This window comes from Notechis scutatus, chromosome 3 (genome assembly GCF_049901735.1).
Source record: "Notechis scutatus isolate UNSWTSFEM ecotype Mainland chromosome 3, rNotScu1.2, whole genome shotgun sequence".
NCBI lineage: Eukaryota > Metazoa > Chordata > Lepidosauria > Squamata > Elapidae > Notechis > Notechis scutatus.
Window position 1 is genome coordinate 110,624,162 of NC_142011.1, and position 20,054 is coordinate 110,644,215.

Sequence of the window (20,054 nt, forward strand, 5' to 3'; positions counted from 1 at the left end):
TTGTATTTAGGTCTAACAGCTCTCGTAGATCTTACTTCACGTTGTTCTTTGGTCTCCGCTTGTCCACCTACTGCGCCTTCTTCTTTTCCCATCCCCATTTGGTCCTCTTGAAGTTCAGTTGAGATAATCTCTTTTTCTGTCTCTATTTCTCTTCTTTCGAAAAATTCATTGTAAAAATTCATTTTCTGCTTTCTCAATTGAGTCAATTCTGTGTCTCTGTTCTTGCCATGTAAACATTAATCCTTCTGGAATCAGCCATCTGTAATTCACCTCTTTTTTCAATAACATTTTAGTCAAGAATCGATATTCTCCTCTCATCTCTCTCACTTTTCTGGGTACTTGTTTTAAGACCACAATCTCATTGTTTTTATATTTCAGCATCTTCTCTCTTGCCACTTGTAATATTTGTGTTTTAATAGTATTTTTTTGTAAATCTGACGTGTACCTCTCTTGGTAGATTGTTCCTCATCGCATATCTTGTAAAGACTCGGTATATCTCATCTACTCCATCCATCATCTTTTCCTCTGTTATTCCCAGAGCTCCAGCCAGGATTTCTATCATTATTGCAGTCAAATTTTGTCCTTTTTCTTCCTCTATATTTTGAAATCTGAGATAGAATTCTGACCTGTCCATCTCCCACTTCAAAATCCCACTTTTATCTTGTTCAACCATTGTTAATCTGCTATCAATATTTCCAATTGTCTCATCTCTTTGTTTGTCTTTCTCTTCAATTTTTTGGAGTTTCTCATCATTTTTCACCATCATTTGTTGAATATTTTCAACTTTTTCATTGGTCTTCCCAATTCTTTGTTCAATACTCTCCATTCTTTGTTCAATGCTCTCTGTTCTTTGTTCAATACTCTCTGTTCTTTGTTCAATATTCTCAGCTCTTTGTTCAATATTTTCTATTTTCTTTTCAATGATATCCGATTTCATTTTAAGTTCTTGAATTCCTTGCATAATCATCTTTAAATCCACTTGTTCTTTATCTTGCTTCGACATTATCTGGGTTAAACGTCGTCCTCCAACTGTTGGGGAGGCAGGAGCAGAAGTTGAAATGCCAGAAGATATGAATTTCTTACTCATTTATGTAACTCAGGATCTTCGAGCTCTTTTAATCCAATTAGTAGAGTGGCCAATTGTAATCCAATTAGGGAAAAAGAAAGAAAAAAGAAGAATAAAAAAAAGACAATAAAAATTAAAAAGCCCAAAATTAAAAAGAAAAAGAAAAGGTTCTTCAGGTTCTTCTAGACCTTAATCCTATTGTGGGATAGTCTATTGTGGGAGAAGGTGGAGCCACGTCGCTGTGATACAGCTGCAATCTCGGGGCTCCGAGATCGCAGCTGATATCTTCGCCCTGGTCGGTCCCAACGGCCCTAAACCGTCCCGTAGAGACGGTGATAGTAAGGGGCGCTTACTGTTGATCCCAGGGACATCGCAAAGTCCCTGGTTGATCCAGAAGAAGCCCTTTTACCATCGGCGGAGAGGCAGCCATTAAGCTGCTGAAGCTGGGACAGCTCCGGAAGGAAGAGATCGAAAGAGAAAGTGTATCGGTTTGGTGAGGACTTTTTATTATTATTAATATTTGGGACTAAAGGACACCCTAAGAATGAGAAAAAATCTGTAAGATTTTCGACAAAACTGACTTAGCAGCGATTTTTAAAGAGAAATGTCAAAGTGAGGCTTGGCTTTTTACTTTTACTTTTTTTTACTGAACTTCTCATTGCGATTTAGCAATTGTTAACTGGACTGGTTTTTTCCTCTTATATTTACCTATTTTTCTTCTCCTTTTTGACTGTTTTTATTTTTTAGAATAGAGGCTCCCTTTAGTAATTTATATATATACATACATACATACATACATACATATATACCTTCTTTTTTATTGTGCTTTTTTTGGGAAAGAAGGGGGAGTGGATGAAAGAAACATTGTAACACTGCCAACTAGAGGCTTGAAAAATACTTTATTTGAAGCTGAGAGAACTGTGAAAAACTCTCTCTCAAGGACACTGGAACTTGATAAGATAGAGGGAAGAACACTGGAGAATGTTTTTACAGGTGTTCTTTGGGACTTCTATCAACAATTGAATATTTGAAGCTTGGCTTTGAAATTTGTGGAGAAGTCATAATAAGAGCCTTGGATAATTAAATAAAATGCAGTGTGCTCTTTTTTCTATTTTTTCTTAGCTGTCTTATCCCTCCTCTTCAATCCCATAGTATTCTGTAATATTTGTATATATATATTTTATTTCTTTTCTTTTTAAAGGGAAAGCCTCAGAATATCTTTTTCTTTTTCTTATTGGGACTTTTGCCTTTTCCATTTTCATTTTTGATCCATTTTTATGGCTATTTTTTATTATTGAGGTCTTTCAACTGGATTAAGGTGTGAAGAACCTGAAGAATTCTTTGTTTCTTTCCTACTACTTTTTAATACTATTGGGTTTTATTCTTTTTCTTTTTAATTTTTACTTTGAATCATAATTGACTATCCCACAATAGGATTAAGGTCTAGAAGAACCAGAATTGATGCCAATTTTTGGAATGACCCACTTAGTTATGGTGATCCACTTGAGTGACAGTAACTCACTTAATGACAGTGTCAGCATTCAGGGAGGAGAAACGGAAAAAGCACAAATAAAGGAGTCAGAAGATCATTTAGGTATAAAGCAAGAGAGTGTTGACACTGAAGAGCAGTCAATGCTACGCAGGTCAGAGCGATGGAACAAAGGGATTCCACCTGACAGGTATTCTGCTAGTAAAGTTAAAGTGTGTAATGTGTGGCATGAGCCAAGGAACTATAAAGAAGTATTGGCATTACCCAAAATTGAACAAATAAAGTGGAAAGAAACCATGGACAAAGAAATGAAATCCATGGATGAACATAAAGTGTTCACTTCTATGACTTTGCCACAGGGTTGCAAAGCCATAGGTGTAAGTGGGTGGTACAAAAAGAAAGTACTGTCCAACAATGAGGTACAAGGCAAGATTAGTAGCACAAGATTTTTCACAGAAGAAAAATGTGCACTATGACAAGGTATTCTTGCCAATGGTGAAAAGTGAAAGTATAAGGTTGGCACTAGTGTTGGCAGTGGCACGTGGCCATAAAATTTGGCATTTTGATATATTCCTCAATGTGGAATTAAATGAAGAAATTTTACATGGTTCAAGCACCAGGGTATGAAAGTGAAAAGCCTAACACTGTATATAAATTGAACAAGGCTATTTATGGGCTGAAGCAGTCAGCTAGGAATTGGAATATCTGTCTAGATGCTGCATTGAAGGGTCTTGGGTTCAAAAGTTGCAAAGTTGATGCTTGCACATATATTGGAAAAATACAAGGTGGGGATTGTCAGTTGTTAGCAATTGTGGATGCTCTTTGCTTTATTCAAAGGATGTGTCACAGAAAAAGGGATTTGCTAACCAAATAGAGAGAAAATTTGAATTAAAAGGTTTGGGTGAGGACAAAAATGACGAAGCTATTGGGTCACGGGGGAAATCCTACCGGCATTACAACTGGTTCGGTGAGCATGTGTTTTGCATGGGTGCTCATGCTTCATGTGCATGTGCACTGTTGCCAAATCACTGGCTCCTGCAAGCATTCACCTTCTCCTGCTGATGCGTGGCACTCAGCTGTGCCACACAAAGCAGCAATAAAGCACAGCCTACAGCCCGGGTGGGCAGGTGGGCCAAACGGAAAACCAGATCATCACAGCGAACTGGTTCAATCTCAGCTGCTCTTTGGAGCTACCAGTTCGGTAGAACCAGGCCGAACTGGTAGCATCCCACTCCTGCATTGGGTGGAGTGCACCATCCATATTAAGTTATTCAGTTTTATGTCTATCATGAAGGGAGGAGCGTCAGTATAGTTTAAGAATTAGAATAGACATGGTAACCGGTCAGCCAATGGGGACAGTTTGGATAGACATGGTAATAGGTCAGTCAAGGGGGCTGTTTGAATAGGCATGGCAACTGGTTGGCCAAAGGGGACTGTTTGGAAACTGAAACATGGTATTCATTTGTAATGGGGCCATAAGAGAGTTTGGAGTCTGGGCGTGGCTTAGACTTGCTGAACTGTATATGAGTTGGTTTGTACTGTTACCTAGGCCTCTGTATCTCTCTACTCTGTAATGACTTACTTCTATGAATACTGCTTCTGTGTACCTGATTTTGTATGCTGATTTCCACTATATGGTATTGTATATAAAGAAATAGGTTTCTTATATAGATGAATCCTGCAGAATTATTTGTGTGCTGGTTGGATGTGCTGCAAACTGACTTATGTCCCAGAGAAGTTCCTTTCCTACTGAAGCAGCCTATCTTTCCAGAAGAGTGAAGGCCCGGCTCTCTGTCGTTAGTATGATTGTGTTCTTACATTGCAGCTGTATTGTTCAGCTGTAAAATATCTAACCTAAACATTACAATGCAGGGTTCCCCATTTCAAGAAGGGTTTTATTGATATTACTTACTTGAATAAAGGCAATTGTATATGTATACAATCACAAAAACATTTGAAAAGTTATTGTTTTATCTATTATAGTACTTCATTAAAATGAGTAAAACAATAACTTTTATGGACTTTTATTGAATATAAATCTAATCTTTATTAAAATGCTGAATTTGAGGTTGCTAATTAATATTGAGCTAAAGATTCCTTTAGATAAAAATTAGCAATTTTTATAAAAAAAATATCCATGTTATATTCTTTATAAACACATCACCATTAATGCATCAGAAAGAGATTATCAAATTTGGTTTATATAGCAAAATGAAACATGTAGGTTAATGAGTCTTAACTTTTATTTTTTAGCAAATTTCTAAATCATATGTAAGCCCTCTATCAGAAACATGATGCAGTGGGCACCTTAGCTCAGGCAAGTCATTCAGATGATGTTCATAGGACTCCAATTTCAAGATTAAATATTCCTAGCATGGTGTGAGCAAATGTTTGCAAGATTTTCTGCAAGGCCAAGATCTTGTAGAATTTAATAATCTTCTGAGATTTGGGCTGTTAAAATAATTTGTGCTAGAGCAGGGCTGTCAAACTCCTGGCCCATGGGCCAGATGCGTCACATGCTGGCCACGCCCACGCCCACGCCCAGTTTAGCAAAGGGAAAAAAAGTCTCAATACATCATGTGATACTGCTGTAATGACGTGAGTCTGATACTCCTCTACTACAGGAATTATCTGCAATAGTATGCATAAGATCTTGAAATTCAAAAACTTCAATGGCCAATATTTGTTGCTGAAACTTCAGGTGATTTTTTTTTACAAAGTGATTAAAAAGAACCAGACTAACAGAGAAAATGTTGAGTTAGGGTTTATAAACTTTTAGATTCACAAATCTTTATTATATGACAAAAGAAAATTTAGAAATATATGTCCATTCGTAAGGCTATTATCCGATGAAAGCAAATCCAAGTTTGCATCTCTCAATACTACTCATTTAAGAAAATATTAACATAATGGAAACCAGAAAATAGTCATTTGACACTTCAACAGAAATTTGTAAGCTCTATAGTTCTGCAATTAACAGGCTACTTGATATTTTTAGCTCAAGAAAATGATATAAAATACTTAGAATTACAATATCAAAAAAGTCCAATTAATTGATCAATTTTGTCTTCTCTCGATGATATGTAGCTGTTCATTGTCCTGGCCAGATTTTCATGGTATTTCTCCAAGCCAACCCTCAAGCTGAGGTAGATCTCCTTAAAGAGGTAGAAGATCAGCAGATGTTATTTTTTATAAGAGACATGAGATGTACATACACACACACACGTTCCCTTAAGAGATGTATTTTATAATGTTAAGTACAAGGAACAGGCATTTGCCAAACCTATCAAACATCTTTTTTAAAAAAGTTTGGAATGAAAGTGTTCAGAGTCTCTTCTCATCCATACAACTTCTCAAGAGTAGAGCTGTTTAATTTCTTTAGGCTTGAGAGTTCAACCAGCCTTATCAAGGACAATCCTACTCAAGGTACATTTTGGCTGAGGGCTGCCAAGGAATTTTAAGTGGCAAAATGGGTCAAAAGTCATACTGCACACATTTGCTCCCTTCAAACTTTCCCAGCTATATGAAATAAATGCAAAAAGAACTGTGCCAAGTGTTTGACTATCTATTTTATCTATATTTCCAGGGCAAAGAAATGGAATGTTGATGCCACATGAAGTCTTGTGCAACACTTTTTCTATCTTTATTCTAGAGCAGTGATGGCTAACCTATGACACGCCGAGGCACTTTGACTGACACGCCTGTTGGTGTGGGGAAAACCTGCATTTAGAGGCTGCCTGTGCTCTGCTCCAATCCCTGCTCCCTGCTTGTTGTGTGGAGGCGTGGTGTCACCGCTGCCGCAAGATCTTTGCAGCAGAGAACCAGTTTTAACCGCCATAAACTGAGGTTTGTCAGTTTCATTACCTCAGGAACGCTACAGGAGGAAAGGAGATCCATGAGGTTCACAGCCCTGTAAGGTGGCCTTCCGATCCCCACATCCTGCACCTGCAGCCCCGAGACCAGGGAGACGAGTTTCACAGCCCTGTGTGATCACCCCAGCCCAGTCCGTCATAAACCAAATTATTGATATTTCTTGACACACGACCCGAGGAAGGCTACACTTTTTCCCGATTTTCGACACACCAAGCTGAAAAGGTTATCCATCACTGTTCTAGAGCCATTTAAGGGCTGTCTGTACATGATTGTGAAATCTTAAAAACACCAGCCATTACTCTGCAGCATATCATTCAGGAGTTGATCTGTAAAGAATATTTAACCATGCATATACATGTACACACATATATGGAAGGAAAATATACAAACTCTGTAGTATCAGAATTCAACAGTGCCCACTTCCTGGATAAGTCATTGAATGAATTTTTGTATTACTGTGCTGTTTAATCACATTTGGGTATTATGCCAGGCTAAGCGCTCAGCAAATGAATGCCTGGACAAGGCCGGCCAATGTTACTCAGATGATACCTGTCCCCCTGGAAGGTTGGGCATGCTCAGTCTCAATGTCTGCAGGGACCGAAACCAATGTATACCTCTACACATAGAAGTTTTCACCCTGCAGATGACATGAGCAGGCTGGATAACTTCATACCTGAAAAAGCTTTAACAAAAGCCACATAAGCAAGAGTGTCTGCTGCACTCACTCACCTTCTCTTTCACCTTCTCTTTCCCAATACTGTCACTGAGCTGTTGAATGGCACCTTTGAGTTGCATGATTTCTGTGTCTGTTGCTGTCAGTTTTTCACAGACAACTCCTCTCTTCTCTTGAAATTTATTGCAGCATCTAGAAAATATTTTTACTATTTAGAAACACCATTCACAAATTAAGATTTAATTAATCTTTTTATGAAGAAAAAAGTGGGTCATAAAAATTAAAAAGCTAGGGTGTTATGGTTTATTGTTTAATGGTTGAACTAAGTTCCATTCCTTCTATGTAATTTGGGATATGGATTTGGGAAACATCAACCAGCCCTAATTCTCAAAAGCAGACAGGACTGGAAAATGGTGCAAGTTCCTTCCATTTCACTCTGTATAGTGGATGGGGTGGAAGAAAAAAAGAGAATGGTGCCAAGTATTTCTGCATCCTACTGATCAACTCCTTGAAGTATCAGGTGGCAATAAAGGATAGCTTTTTAGTCTCTTAGGAATGTTATCTGAATACAGCACTACTTTCTGTTGTAAATATTGTCATGTGTCTCTATTGATGACAAAACTGTCTAGGACCAAGCATAATTTCCCATTTTGCTTGCATTCCTTTGGGATCCAAATCTCAATTTCCCAACAGACCTTGAAGTGTTTGATAATGAGAAAAATGACAGTGAAATTATGAATGATTCAGGAACAGCAAATAGTTGTCATGAAGTTATTCCACTGTTACTTTTCTCAGGGAGCTAAAGGATAGAAAAGCAGCATGAAGTTCAAACTATACTGAAAATTGTGTCTTCAAGAACATACCTATTTACTAAAAGCAGTATATTTTAGTGTGTTGTAGAACAGGGCTGTCAAACTCCCGGCCCACGGCCAGATGCCTTATGCACTGGCCAAGCCCACACCCAGTTTAGCGAAGGGGGAAAAAGTCCCAATACATAATGTAATGCCACCGTGATGTGAGTGTGACACCCTGTTGTAGAAAGTCAGCGCCTACCCTCCTAGAAGAATGAAATATTTTGGGAAATATTAAAAAAGGCAGAATATTATATTTTCCCAAAGGGAGAACTGGAGAAATATGTTTTTAGAGGCAGATGTCAGCCTTAATAGCCCACAGCAGATGTCAGCACTTAAGAGAAAAAGAGCATATTGAAAAAGGAAGACATGTATCTAGATAGCTCTATTCATAGGCAAGGCAAATACTGCAAGCAGATATCCATTTAAGACAGGATATTTTGAAATTCTCTGCAGCAAAGTCTGAACAAAGGCAGAATGGTAGGATTAGCCCTCACTCAAGATCCAACACTGGAAAAGGCATTAAGACACAATAGGAATTGCCCAACACCCTTTCAGAACACAAGCCCCTTCATTGCACCATCTCAGAGCAGTCCAAACTTCAACCAAACCTGGAGCTCAAACACCTAGGATTTGCATTTCCTCTTTTGCCTAGACAGCTATGACCCCATAGGAATCTGACAACAGCCAATAGAATATATGTTCTTGCACAAGAACAAGAAGCTCAAGTGCGAAGCCCAAAGAAGGTATAAAAACCACCCACTCTCAACTCTTTTGTCAGAACCACAAACCCATGTGGTTTTGCTTCATCAATAAGCCTTCTTTTCAATCAACCTCCATGTTTTCAGTATCTTTCTCCCAGCTTGGAACTGAACCAGATGGGTATTTCTTCCCAGTGTTTTCTTCAAATTGCTAATTTTGAATTGTATCAAAGGTGTTGGCAGAATAAGCAGAATTAAACAATGATCTAAATGCCAGTATTCATACTCAGTTATCGCCTGTTTCTGTAGTTCAGTATTCTCATATATCTTTTTAAGTTTAATTTCAACAGCAGCAAGTTTTTCACGTTTAACTGTGACTAATCTCTTCAATGACATTTCCTCTGTCTTAGCATTCTTCAGTCCACTTTTGCTATTCTCAATCTGGTCCTCCAACATTCTGATCTGAAAAACAAGTGTTTTAGAATGCAAGTAGCAGACATGTCATTAATTAGTGAAAATACTACTTCAAATGCTATAGAGTTAAACAAATGCAACATCTGAGCAATCCACATTTAGTAAGCCAATTTATTTTGGGAAAAAACTTTTGAAAGAGGTGTAATATTTACATAATATTCTTGCAAAAAGAAAACAATTAGAGTATATATAGATATTCACTATTGTTTCCCCAAGGTTACAAAGACTGCTTTTCAAATGTTTTTTAGAGTTGTTCTATTATGGGTTCTTAAAGGAATGTGCTATTCTGCTCATAACAGATTGGTAAATGAGCTATTGATGCAATATGAAACCTCATGCATTGCGGAAGAACAATCTACAGGTAATCCCCAGGTTACAAGTGTTCCCATTGCAAATGTTTGAAGTTATGCAATTAGCGCCCCATAGCGTTTACAAACAATCCCTGAAATTATGAAATCTCATAATTATGAATATTGCTCTGCAACATTTCCCCTGCCTATTCCCCCCACCCCCCACTGAGACTTCACAGACATTTTGCCTGTGGAGATTTATTTATCTTGCTAAGATCTCTGTTGCGCTTTCTTTGCCTGCTTCATTGTTTCAAGCTTTGCTGCATTCACAGAGAACAGAAGCCTAACGTACCGGGAGATCATGCGAGATAAGAAGCACGAGAGCTTGTGCTGCTGATCTTGTGTGATCTCGCACTTTAGGCCTCTATTCTCTTGGAATTGAGGCCTGGACATTTGCAAACGGAGGGAAGGTGGTCCTAAAGGCCTTCCCTCTGTTTGCTGTTTCCTTGCCAAAGCCTGCAGGAGATTGCGTTCTTGTAGGCTTTGGTAGCTCTTTTCAAAAAGCTTTTGTTAGCACCAGCGGAGCTTGGGAGGAGAGGGTGTCCCCCTCTGATGCTGTTCCTACTGGCAAGGGCTTTTTGAAAAGGGCTGCTGAAGCCTAAAGAGACGTAATCCTCAAGTGCTTTGGCGACGTGGATTGCTGGAGGCCCCGAAGGCCACGTGCAGCCCTTCAGGTCTCCTTTCTCGCTGGCGATCCACTTGATGAGGTCTCCAGTGACAAAAAAGGAGGCCCAGAAGGCCAAGCGCAGACTTCCGGGCCTCTTTTCATGCTGGCAATCCACATGACAAGGCCTCCAGTGACAAAAAAGTCCTCATCAAGCCCGTTGCTGATGAGAAATAAGGAAGCAGGCAAAGAAACAGGGTGGAGAGGAGACATCTCTTCATAAAGTTACCTGGCGCGGCAGGATGGGGGTGGAAGCAATTGTGGGGACCCCATGGGAGGGAGATAAGGTATCTGTGGGTTGGGGGAGGCCTTGGGTTGTCTGAAGTAGATGGCCTGTTTGATCACTAGCCCCACCCCAAGATACCTCATGTGCACTTAACTACCCTCGCATTCGATTAGTGAATGCTTGGGCGAAAGGAGGGAGTGATCACATTCAAAGTACGAGATTCACTCTCACAAATCCTCAGGTTACAAATGAAATGGGCAGGTTCCATTATATTCATAACTCAAGGACTACCTATATTACTTTGCTAAGAGTTTGTCTGGATGAGTTGCTGCTAGTAAAACTGGGGGTTTCAGGCAAAATCTTACTTTGCCTCAATGTAACTTAAGTATGATTTTGCCTTCCAATCCATTTCCCGCAGGGCTATAAGTTTTTCCCCCAGTTCAGATTTAATATAAATTGAGAAAAATGGGTTTCCATTACCTCCCTCTAATTTGAAGAGGAACTTGGTAAACTTCAGCAAATATACATGTGTGTGTGTGTATGTGTGTGTGTTCATGTACACGCTTACTTTAAAACAAGGAAGCAAAAAAAAAAGTCCTATTTCATTTATGAGCCCTCTAACGCTGTGCTGAATCCACTATTTCAGACTATATTCTACTAAGAATGAGTACCTCAAAATATTTTATCAACAAGCTTGATAGATATAGTTGAATAGCACAAACCTGGGCCAATATATTTGATAGCTTATCCATATTTGCTCCTTGTGTTTGCATTTTCTTTCTATAAAATTGGACCTCCTGTTGACACGATGGAAACATCTCTACCAAGTCTCTATAAGATTCATACTTCTCAATTACTTCTTGCTTTATAATAAAAGAAATAGGAATTAAGGAGATTGGTATAGGTGGAGCTGCAACATTCCTAATATGCATGTAGCCACATGAAACTGTCTAATCAGTCTTGTGTTCCAAATCCAAAGTACTATAACTGTCAGCAATTCCTTTCTTCTATCTTTTATTTTGTCATTTAAAGTTTTCTACCATGTTACAGGTTATCTTATTTTTGATATAATGAATTTTCAGATCCAAATAACATTTCATATCTCAATCATTGATATTTTATAATTAGGATAAATATCAAGGGGAAAAAATATTTTTCCTGTGTTTTTCTCTAGAGGTTCATTAACATTTCTGTGCTGCACAAGATACACGTCTGTCTCCAGGGCAGGCCATTATTTTTCTCAGCTGCAAATTTGCTGATCAATAGTGGGCAAACAAGTTGGCACTATATTAGGCTCTATTGGTGCCCATCAAGATGAAACTAACAATTGATGAAGGCAAGGACATAAGTGTATTTCTGAGCAAAAAGAAATATGTATGTATCGATATACCTGCTTGTCTTTTTACTCTTTATATCACAAGAACGGTAAACTTTTATTATGCTCCACAAATACTAGAGAGATTAAAAACAAGAAATCTCAACCATTCACTGGAAAGGGGAGCAAAATTACACAGTTGCTCAATTTTTAAAATGTGGTGAAGCAGTAGTGTGGCATTCTGGTGCTTGAGCACTTTGCTCAAGCAAAAAAAAAAAAAAAAGAGCCTAGGAGACAGGACGTAAGAGATCTTGGCAACAGAGAGCAGACTGCTGTGTAATGCCTGTGGCAAATTTACTGCTGCAAACCTGTCTTCACAACAGTTCCTTCAATTGAGTTATCTGAGCTGGAAATAAATTGGTTGAAATGATGAAGAGCTAAATAATTTGGGAACCAAATTTGGGAACATTACTACTCCTGAAGAGACTGTGAGGACATGCATTTAAATATTTCTGTAGACATAAAAAAGCTAGAAGAAAGTTGAGACAGTGGTCAAATTTTGCACTAATGATACCTTTCCACTGACTTTCATTATTGCAACAAATATGTAACATACAATCAACTGAATTAATTTTGAAAAATGTATATTCTTATGAATTTAACTTAATTTTAGGAATCCATAGAAGCTGAAGCTATGGGAGGCAAATCTGACAAATACTTATTTTGTTATAAATTGTAACTGCTATGATAAATTATAAAAGAAAACAGAAAATGCCCTTATTAAGATTCACCTTGTCTTTTTTAATCTTCTGCTGTGTCTGCTTCATCCGTTCCCTGATATTAGTGAGTGTCTCTGGAGACTCTGTAATCCTGGACTTCAGTTGCTCTTGTTCTTGTTTTAGATAACAGACTGCCATTTTCAGATCGTTCTGTTTATTGAGAAAAATTTTTTTTAATCCTAATGCTTTCAGTAGTTTAGAATCATTTGATTATCAAATAAATCTTAAGCAGCTAAATTGTCAGTGTTTGTGTATACATTTTGCAGAGAAGGATTAAGAGCCCAACACATAGTCATTTCTTTTAATATGAATAAATTGCAGGACTGTTAATTTCCCTATAGGAAATACACAAAAAGCATGCATAAAAAAGATAGCAAGGCATTCTTAAATATAAAGTTCTCCATTTGACTGGATTTAAGATTGCATTTTCATTGCATTGCACTGTTTTTGTACTTAAATATTTTGTCAATATTTTCTCTACAGATTTAGAGGCTGGAGAGTGTTGTTGCCAAAACCAGATATTTATTTATCCTTTTACACTGAATTATTGCAGTTCCTTGTCTCTTTTTGTTAAGGGACTTGGAGATTGCAGCACACATTCCCAAATGCATAAAAGATTATACTGAGGTTGGCCTCCAAGTTTTACATGCATGAACCGTTTATGCTCTTGTGCAGTTTATTGAACATGTGTTTATAAATAGGTCGGATGCCCATGTATTACTGATGCTAGTAGTGAATTTGAACAGAAAGAATTGGATTAGGTAACCTGTAAGGACAGTTGCTATATTCTATGATGATGATGCTGTCAATGGTATATTTTGTCTGTAATCGTTTGATGTGTTTGCCACGGGTTTTCTGTCTTCAAGGGTTAAAGGAAGACTTGTTGTTTGATGAAAGAGTATGAGTTTGATTCTGTTTATGATTACTTTTTCTATTATGTATACTAAAGAGTAATTATGATAAATTTAATTTACATTTTGAATGAATGTGGTTCCCAGGGTCAGTTAATCAGTCTGATAGAATGCAAATAGCTTTTTTGGCAGCCACCCAGCATCAGGCTGCTGAAAAGGAAAAGCAACCCATTTCTTTCAATATTGAGGTAGATTTTGAAAGAACATGATTCCTCTCCCGTGATCATTAGATGGCACCAAAGAGTCAGGGTATTTTGTTATGTTTTTGCCATCACCTAGTGATTCCTGAGAATTTTGAAGCTGCAAAATTCTGCTGTTGCAATATCTAGAACTTCCAAAACTGTTCTGGATTCTGGACTGACAAAAGCATGCATATGGTGGGACAAGAACTCAGTTTCCAGGTTTCAAGCCCAGTACCTTAACCATTACACCAAACTGGTGTACTATAGAACAGACAGTAATGGATACTGCTTTATTAAAAAAAAACAGTAAGTTCAGAATAAATGTAAAGTGGGAGTATTTGCAACAGTAGTCTCCTGGGAAACAGGAGAGGGATGAAACTGTTACCATCAAGGTCAGGACAAATGTGCTGACCCTTACCCTCCCTGTTATCTCCTGTCAAATGTCCTTGCCCTGCACTTCTTTGTTAATATGGGTGGGGGGGATGAAATGCAATTTGGTAACTCTAACTCACAAGACAGGGAAACCAGGCAGCATTCAGAATAACCTTGTTTCTTATTCATCTTCAAGATGGGGAGGAAAGTATCATTTTACATTCAGAGCCGATTTCATTTCTGATCAATACCATATAGGATTTTTGTTGAAAATTGTAGGCCAAAACTAGATGATACTGGTAGGCCTCATGTATTATGCCATTTTTAATGCAATGTAGCTTGTGTTGAAAAAGTACTCTATTTCCCTACCTGATGTAGAGCTATAGAAGATGCTATTCATGATTCACAGCAATACTATAGTATAGTATACATAACATCCCTCATTTCTATCACAAAGAGAAAAAGTGCCTACATTAGAACAAATCAGATCAAATTAACCTGTGATATAAATGACCACAGATTTTCTCACAATTTAAAATCCTTTTCTATGAACATTGTATTGCAGGTGTTTTTCTTGTGTTTGGTTTAGGATTGTAAATTGATTTAAATTGATGGCAGACAGATTAGAACAAAAAAGAATAGATGGAAAAGAAATTGGTCTATCTCTGTCCATACAGCATTTCTGAACTGAGCATTCATTATACAGAGGGATGGATTATTTGCCAGAAGATTAAATTTCACTTCAAAGGGGGTATGTCAGATTATACAGGGATGTATGTTAGTACATATCTGCAAATTCTTAAACCAAATGCATATCTTCCCAAGAATGTAAAGCAACTGCATGTAAAAGATAAAAGACTAGGCTGTTTCAAAAAGTTGCAAACTGGTATTACTTGCACACCCTTACATGTTTTCAACTAGCTTTTTGTCTTTGAATTCAAAGTGCTGGTTTCTGATGTATGAATGAATGAATGATGCGGTTCCAATCTTCAAAAACCAAGGAAAAACATGTTTTGCTTGATGTACTATGCAAATATATTGTGCCTTGAAGCTTACCTGAACCATTCTAGAGAGCACAGTGACACTTAAGCAAAATGGGTGGAAATGGGTTTTGATAAAGAAAAACCAAAGGTGACTTAAGGGACAAATAGGACAATGCTGGTATAACATACCTGTTTTTTCTCTCCTTCTTCCCATCTCTATATGGTTAGCTTTCCTTCCCTCCCACCCTAAAATACCTGTTACAACAGTGACTCTGGGCCTGGAACCTGACAAAAAATGCATTTAAAATTATTTAAAAATAAAACACACCTTGATCTGGGCAGGGGATGCCTGAACTCATACAGAAGGGGCTTGCACATCCCTAATGGAAAAAAATCTCACTTCAAAAGTGATACAAGCATGAAGTGGAGACTGTGAGTTCAATCCTATGTAGAAGCTAATATAAGCAGGGGGTTGGACTAGATGACCTCCAAAGTCCCTTCCAACTCTGTTATTCTTGAATAAAATTTGACAGACTTGAGCACTGGGCCCTGGCTAACAAGATGCAGTTCAGTGGGGGGAAAGTAAGGTCCTGCATCCAAAATCAAATGCATAAGCATAAAAATAGGCTGTACCTGGCTCAACAGTAGTAACTATGAGAGGGATCTAGGTGTCCTTGTGGACCATCACTTAAGTATGAGCCAGCAGCAACCAAAAAAGCCACTGCAGTCCTGGGCTGCATCAATAGAAGGGTAGCATCAAGATCACAAAAAGTGATAGTACTGCTCTGTACAGCAGTAGTGAAGCCACACTTGGAATACTGCATCGAGTCCTGGTCATCATGAAACAAAAAAGATGCTGAGACTGTTAGGAACGATAGTCACCTAACAGTTGGGTTGGCAATATATAAACCAAGACAGTCATTTAATACTGTTGTATCTTTAAGAGAATGCTGTAATTATGAATACCTCAACAGACTCTAGTGCAGAGAACAACAACACAGATGATAAAGACTTTGGAGGCTAAATCGTACGATGAATGGTTAAGGGACTAAGGTATGCCTAGCCTATCGAAGAGAAGGACTAGGGATGACATGATAGCTGTCTTCCAGTGCTTGAGGGGCTGTCACAAAAAAGAGGGGTTGACTTATTCTCCAAATCACCCAAGGGTAGGACAAGAAGCAATGGGTGTAAGATCATTAGAGATCCAAACTGGAACTAAGGAGAAATTTCTAAATAGTGAGAACAATTAACTAATGGAACAATTTGCCTCCCAGAATTGTGGGTGCATCATCCCTGGAGGTCTTCAAGAAACGATTGGACAACCATTTATATGGTATGATGTAAGGTCTCCTGCCATAGGCAGGGGGTTGAAGACCTCCAAGATCCTTCCAGCCCTATGATTCTAAAATATAACAACTTTGAAATATTTTTCAAAGAATCTCACATTATACAGTATGTAAACTATTATGGATAAGCATATACTCTTACCAGTTTTTGAAATTTGATTCTTAAATTTATTGATCTTTGCTTAAATGCTACTTACTAAATTTTGATTTTTTTCTGCAATTTCCATTCTTTTTTGGTGGATCACTTCTTGTAAAACATTCTACAAAAAAATTGCATGACAATTAAGAACATTTGCAATGCTTATACAGTAATCTGTCCCAATCCCAGAAGACTTTTAAGTGACAAATAGCAATACACAAAGTAAAAGTATTGTATTATAAAAGCCAAACCTTAAATATAAAGGATAAACAGGCCCACTAAGGATCTAGGGGCCAAAAGGTTGCTAAAACAATATAGGCTTGGCTTGCTTACTGAACATTAACAAGGTATGGTGTGGGAAGAGTTTCAGAAAATGTGGCTGCCATGGGCATGGGAAATCTAGATGACTCAAATGGATTTCAATCCTCCCGAAGTGTTGTGTAGTATGTCACAGTGTTACACCATATACAGCTTTAAAGATAATTACCACTATATTAAATGAGGCTTAGATGCTTACTGGCAACCAATCCACCATTTTAGTAGTTTTAATTCTTCATTATCAAGGCTGTTCCAGCCTTGCCACCATATTTTGCAGCCGCTTACCTTCCATGTGATATCCAAAGGCAGCCCCACCCAAAAGCACATTGAAGGAATCCCATCAGGTTGTGATAGGACAGGAGTTATTGTGGCCATGGCACCCTAGTACAGGTAAAGCTGTGTCATCAGGGTTACCTGAGTGGTACAAATTGGTGTGGAGCCTTCTTGGACCTGTTGAAAGGACTGTTGCAAATTGGAGATAGATGATGCCATATGCCTCCCCCTCTGTCGGTCTGTTCAATTTTGACACAGATGGCCTCTTTAACCCCTTTCAAACCAGCGGTCTGTCCAAAATATGGACTTTTTTGTCTTCAAAAGAGTGGCCTGTGTCTTTTAAATGCAGATGGACTGCCATATCTAGTCCTGATGTGTTTGTTCTCCAATGTTGTGCCATGCATTTATAAAGTGGTTGTTTCATTTTCCAAATGTACAGATCTGTACATGGCTCACTGCACTGTACTACATATAGCACGTTCCTCAGTTTCTGTCTGGGTGTTTTATCCTTGGGGTGAACATGTTTCTGCCTTACTGTATCCTTGGGTTTGAAGTGTGCACATGTTATGCACATAAGATCCTCTTGAGTTTTTCCCATATGCCTGCAATGTACAGAATGACAATGTTGCTTCGTTTATTGTCCTTGTCATTGTCTGTTACAGCAGAGATCCTGTAGGGTCTTTTTTGAGATCTGATGAAGGCCCAAAAAGAACATAAACACATCAAAAAGAAAATGAACATGAAGAAAAAGAACGTAAACACATCAAGGAAGCCCCTCAGAACATGTGACTATCCCAATTGGGCCTTCAGCAAATCTCAAAAAAAAAAAGAAAAACTACAGGAGCCTTCTTGGATAAAAAGCGAAACATCTTCAAAGGAAAACCAGAAAGTCCAGTTTCCTCTTGAAAAAAGCACTTTTGGGACACACACCCGAAGACTCCATCATAATAATCATATGGGCAATTCACTGAAATAAAAGATAAACCTCACTCCCAACTCCTGAATGTGAACTAGAATTACAGCATGCTCATTGTTATCAAAAGCTGCTAATAGCTCTACCAAGACGAAGAGACTCCCCACTTCTAGCTCTCATGAAGGTCATCTACCAGAGCAAATAATTCTGTATTTCTCCCATTAATGAATCCCAACTGAAAAGGATCTATATATTTTCATATGTTGAAAGAGTGTCTTCTATTTTTCATCTTAGAATACCTTCAGTTTTAATAAGGCATTTTTTCTTCCAAAGTATAAAGTATTTCTAGTAAGATTAAGATCAGGTTTCACATATCACAATTAGCTAAATGGTTTATAAAGTAACCTATATGTGAATCCAGCCAACTATACTTTATTCAACAAACCAAAGCTAAGAATCTTATTTTACAATGAGACATTAACCCAGCTATTATGAGCACATGAGCCATACAAAGGAGAATAGCCGATCCAATTCAGCTCCTCAGAAGCAGTTTATAATAGCTTTACTAGAAAATAGGGAAGAAATAACCTCAGTGTTATTTATTGTTATTCACTGTAAGTCACACATCTCTGGTACAAAATACCCTGTTCGGTATAATTATGAGAATGGGAACATACAATTGCAACAAATCAGTGGATATTTTCTAAATCCTAAACCATTAATGTAATATTCTAAAAATGTAGCAAGTGACAGTAGAGGTGATCATGACCGTGATGAAGCCTGCCCATCATGGTCATAAAATGGGTCGGTCATATGACCAACAAAATTTCACCAGTTTTTTTGCAGCAGTCATTAAGCAAACACCCAAGTCACTAAGTAAACCAATGGTTCACTAGGGGCACAGTTTTGTTGAAAACCGGAAGTAAATGCCAGATTTTGACAATTGTAAAATGCAATTACATGACCATAAAATGCTGCAAATCACTATGAATGCAGTCAGGGAGAAGGGGTTGCAATCATTGCAATTTCAAATCTGGGTCCAAAGTAGTCCCTGGTAGGTCCATCATCATTTCCAATAGTCACTAAGCAACTTGTTATAAGTCAGGGTCTACCTGTATATGTTTTACTACAAGTTCTTTTAAGCTGTTATGTAACGGACAGCTACACAGCATAGCTTGTGGATATCACATGAACTCTAGTAAGAATACATACTGTTTTCTGCCAATATTCTTGGTTGAGTTTATGCTGTAGTTCTTGAATTTCTTGAGACAGCTCCTTGAACTCTACTTCTTGGTCTGCAGGAACAATACTAAGTATATAGAAATAGTGCTCAGTTTAGAGAAAAATGAATTTCACATATAAATTTAACATACAGAAAGTACATATTGTTTCACTATTTAAAAAGCTGCTTATTTTTGATGAAGCTACTTGGCAATCTTACGTTCTGCAATAATATATGTAATGTAAAATTTTAGATATGTATATAAAACATCTTTCTATAGATATTTGCTTAGACAATTTCAATTTAATATACAAGATTTTAAAAATCTTAATTTGGAGAAGATGACTTTTAAAGATCTTGCATGAAAATAGCAGGGGAGATAAACCAATATGACGGACACAAAGAAACCTATTGCCCCTTATTAACCCAAGCCACATCTAGACGAGGAACTCAATAATTATTTGCACCTAAAATAGTGACTGTAGCTCCAGAAAATTGGTCCAAGAAAAGTACAATCCATTTCTTTTTTAACTGAAATCAAATCCCCGTAATTTTGAGGCTGTATTATAGAAACTGAACCAATTTGGTTCCAATAAGCCATTGTGAGAATGTGTCCTTCCCAAAATATTTCAACCATGCTTTCCATTGGGAAACCACCACTACCCTCTCTCTCTCTCTTACACACACACACGCACATTCAAATAAGCTCTTCTTTTTCCCCCGATCCACTAAGACAGGAGTTGGCAACCTTAAACAGTCAAAGAGCCATTTGGACCTGCTTTCCACAGAAAACACCGGGAGCCACAAAACCTGGGTGGGCGTTACTCCTAGCCTGAAGCAGCGGGAGGCAAGGGCTGCCTTGAGCACAAATGTACCATGACAAAGGCAGAATGCTGTTGCCGCACAAAGGCAAGTTCCCATTCTGGAATTTGGA

General features: G+C 37.9%; 1 protein-coding gene across 6 annotated transcripts in view; it reads right to left on the reverse strand.

Annotated features, from left to right (window-relative positions):
* Positions 1-5,306: 5,306 nt before the first annotated feature.
* NUF2 (NUF2 component of NDC80 kinetochore complex) overlaps positions 5,307-20,054 on the reverse strand; it is a 31,797-nt gene continuing 17,049 nt past the window's right edge. For all 6 annotated transcript variants that reach the window (XM_087962473.1, XM_087962476.1, XM_087962477.1 and 3 more), the window contains exons 8-14: positions 19,111-19,207; positions 16,453-16,515; positions 12,474-12,611; positions 11,090-11,230; positions 8,940-9,115; positions 7,158-7,293; positions 5,307-5,710 (exon numbers count right to left, since the gene is read on the reverse strand). In XM_087962473.1, the coding sequence (XP_087818599.1) occupies positions 5,591-5,710; positions 7,158-7,293; positions 8,940-9,115; positions 11,090-11,230; positions 12,474-12,611; positions 16,453-16,515; positions 19,111-19,207 (871 nt within the window). In that variant the 3' untranslated portion in view covers positions 5,307-5,590. The remainder of the gene's footprint in view (positions 5,711-7,157; positions 7,294-8,939; positions 9,116-11,089; positions 11,231-12,473; positions 12,612-16,452; positions 16,516-19,110; positions 19,208-20,054) is intronic.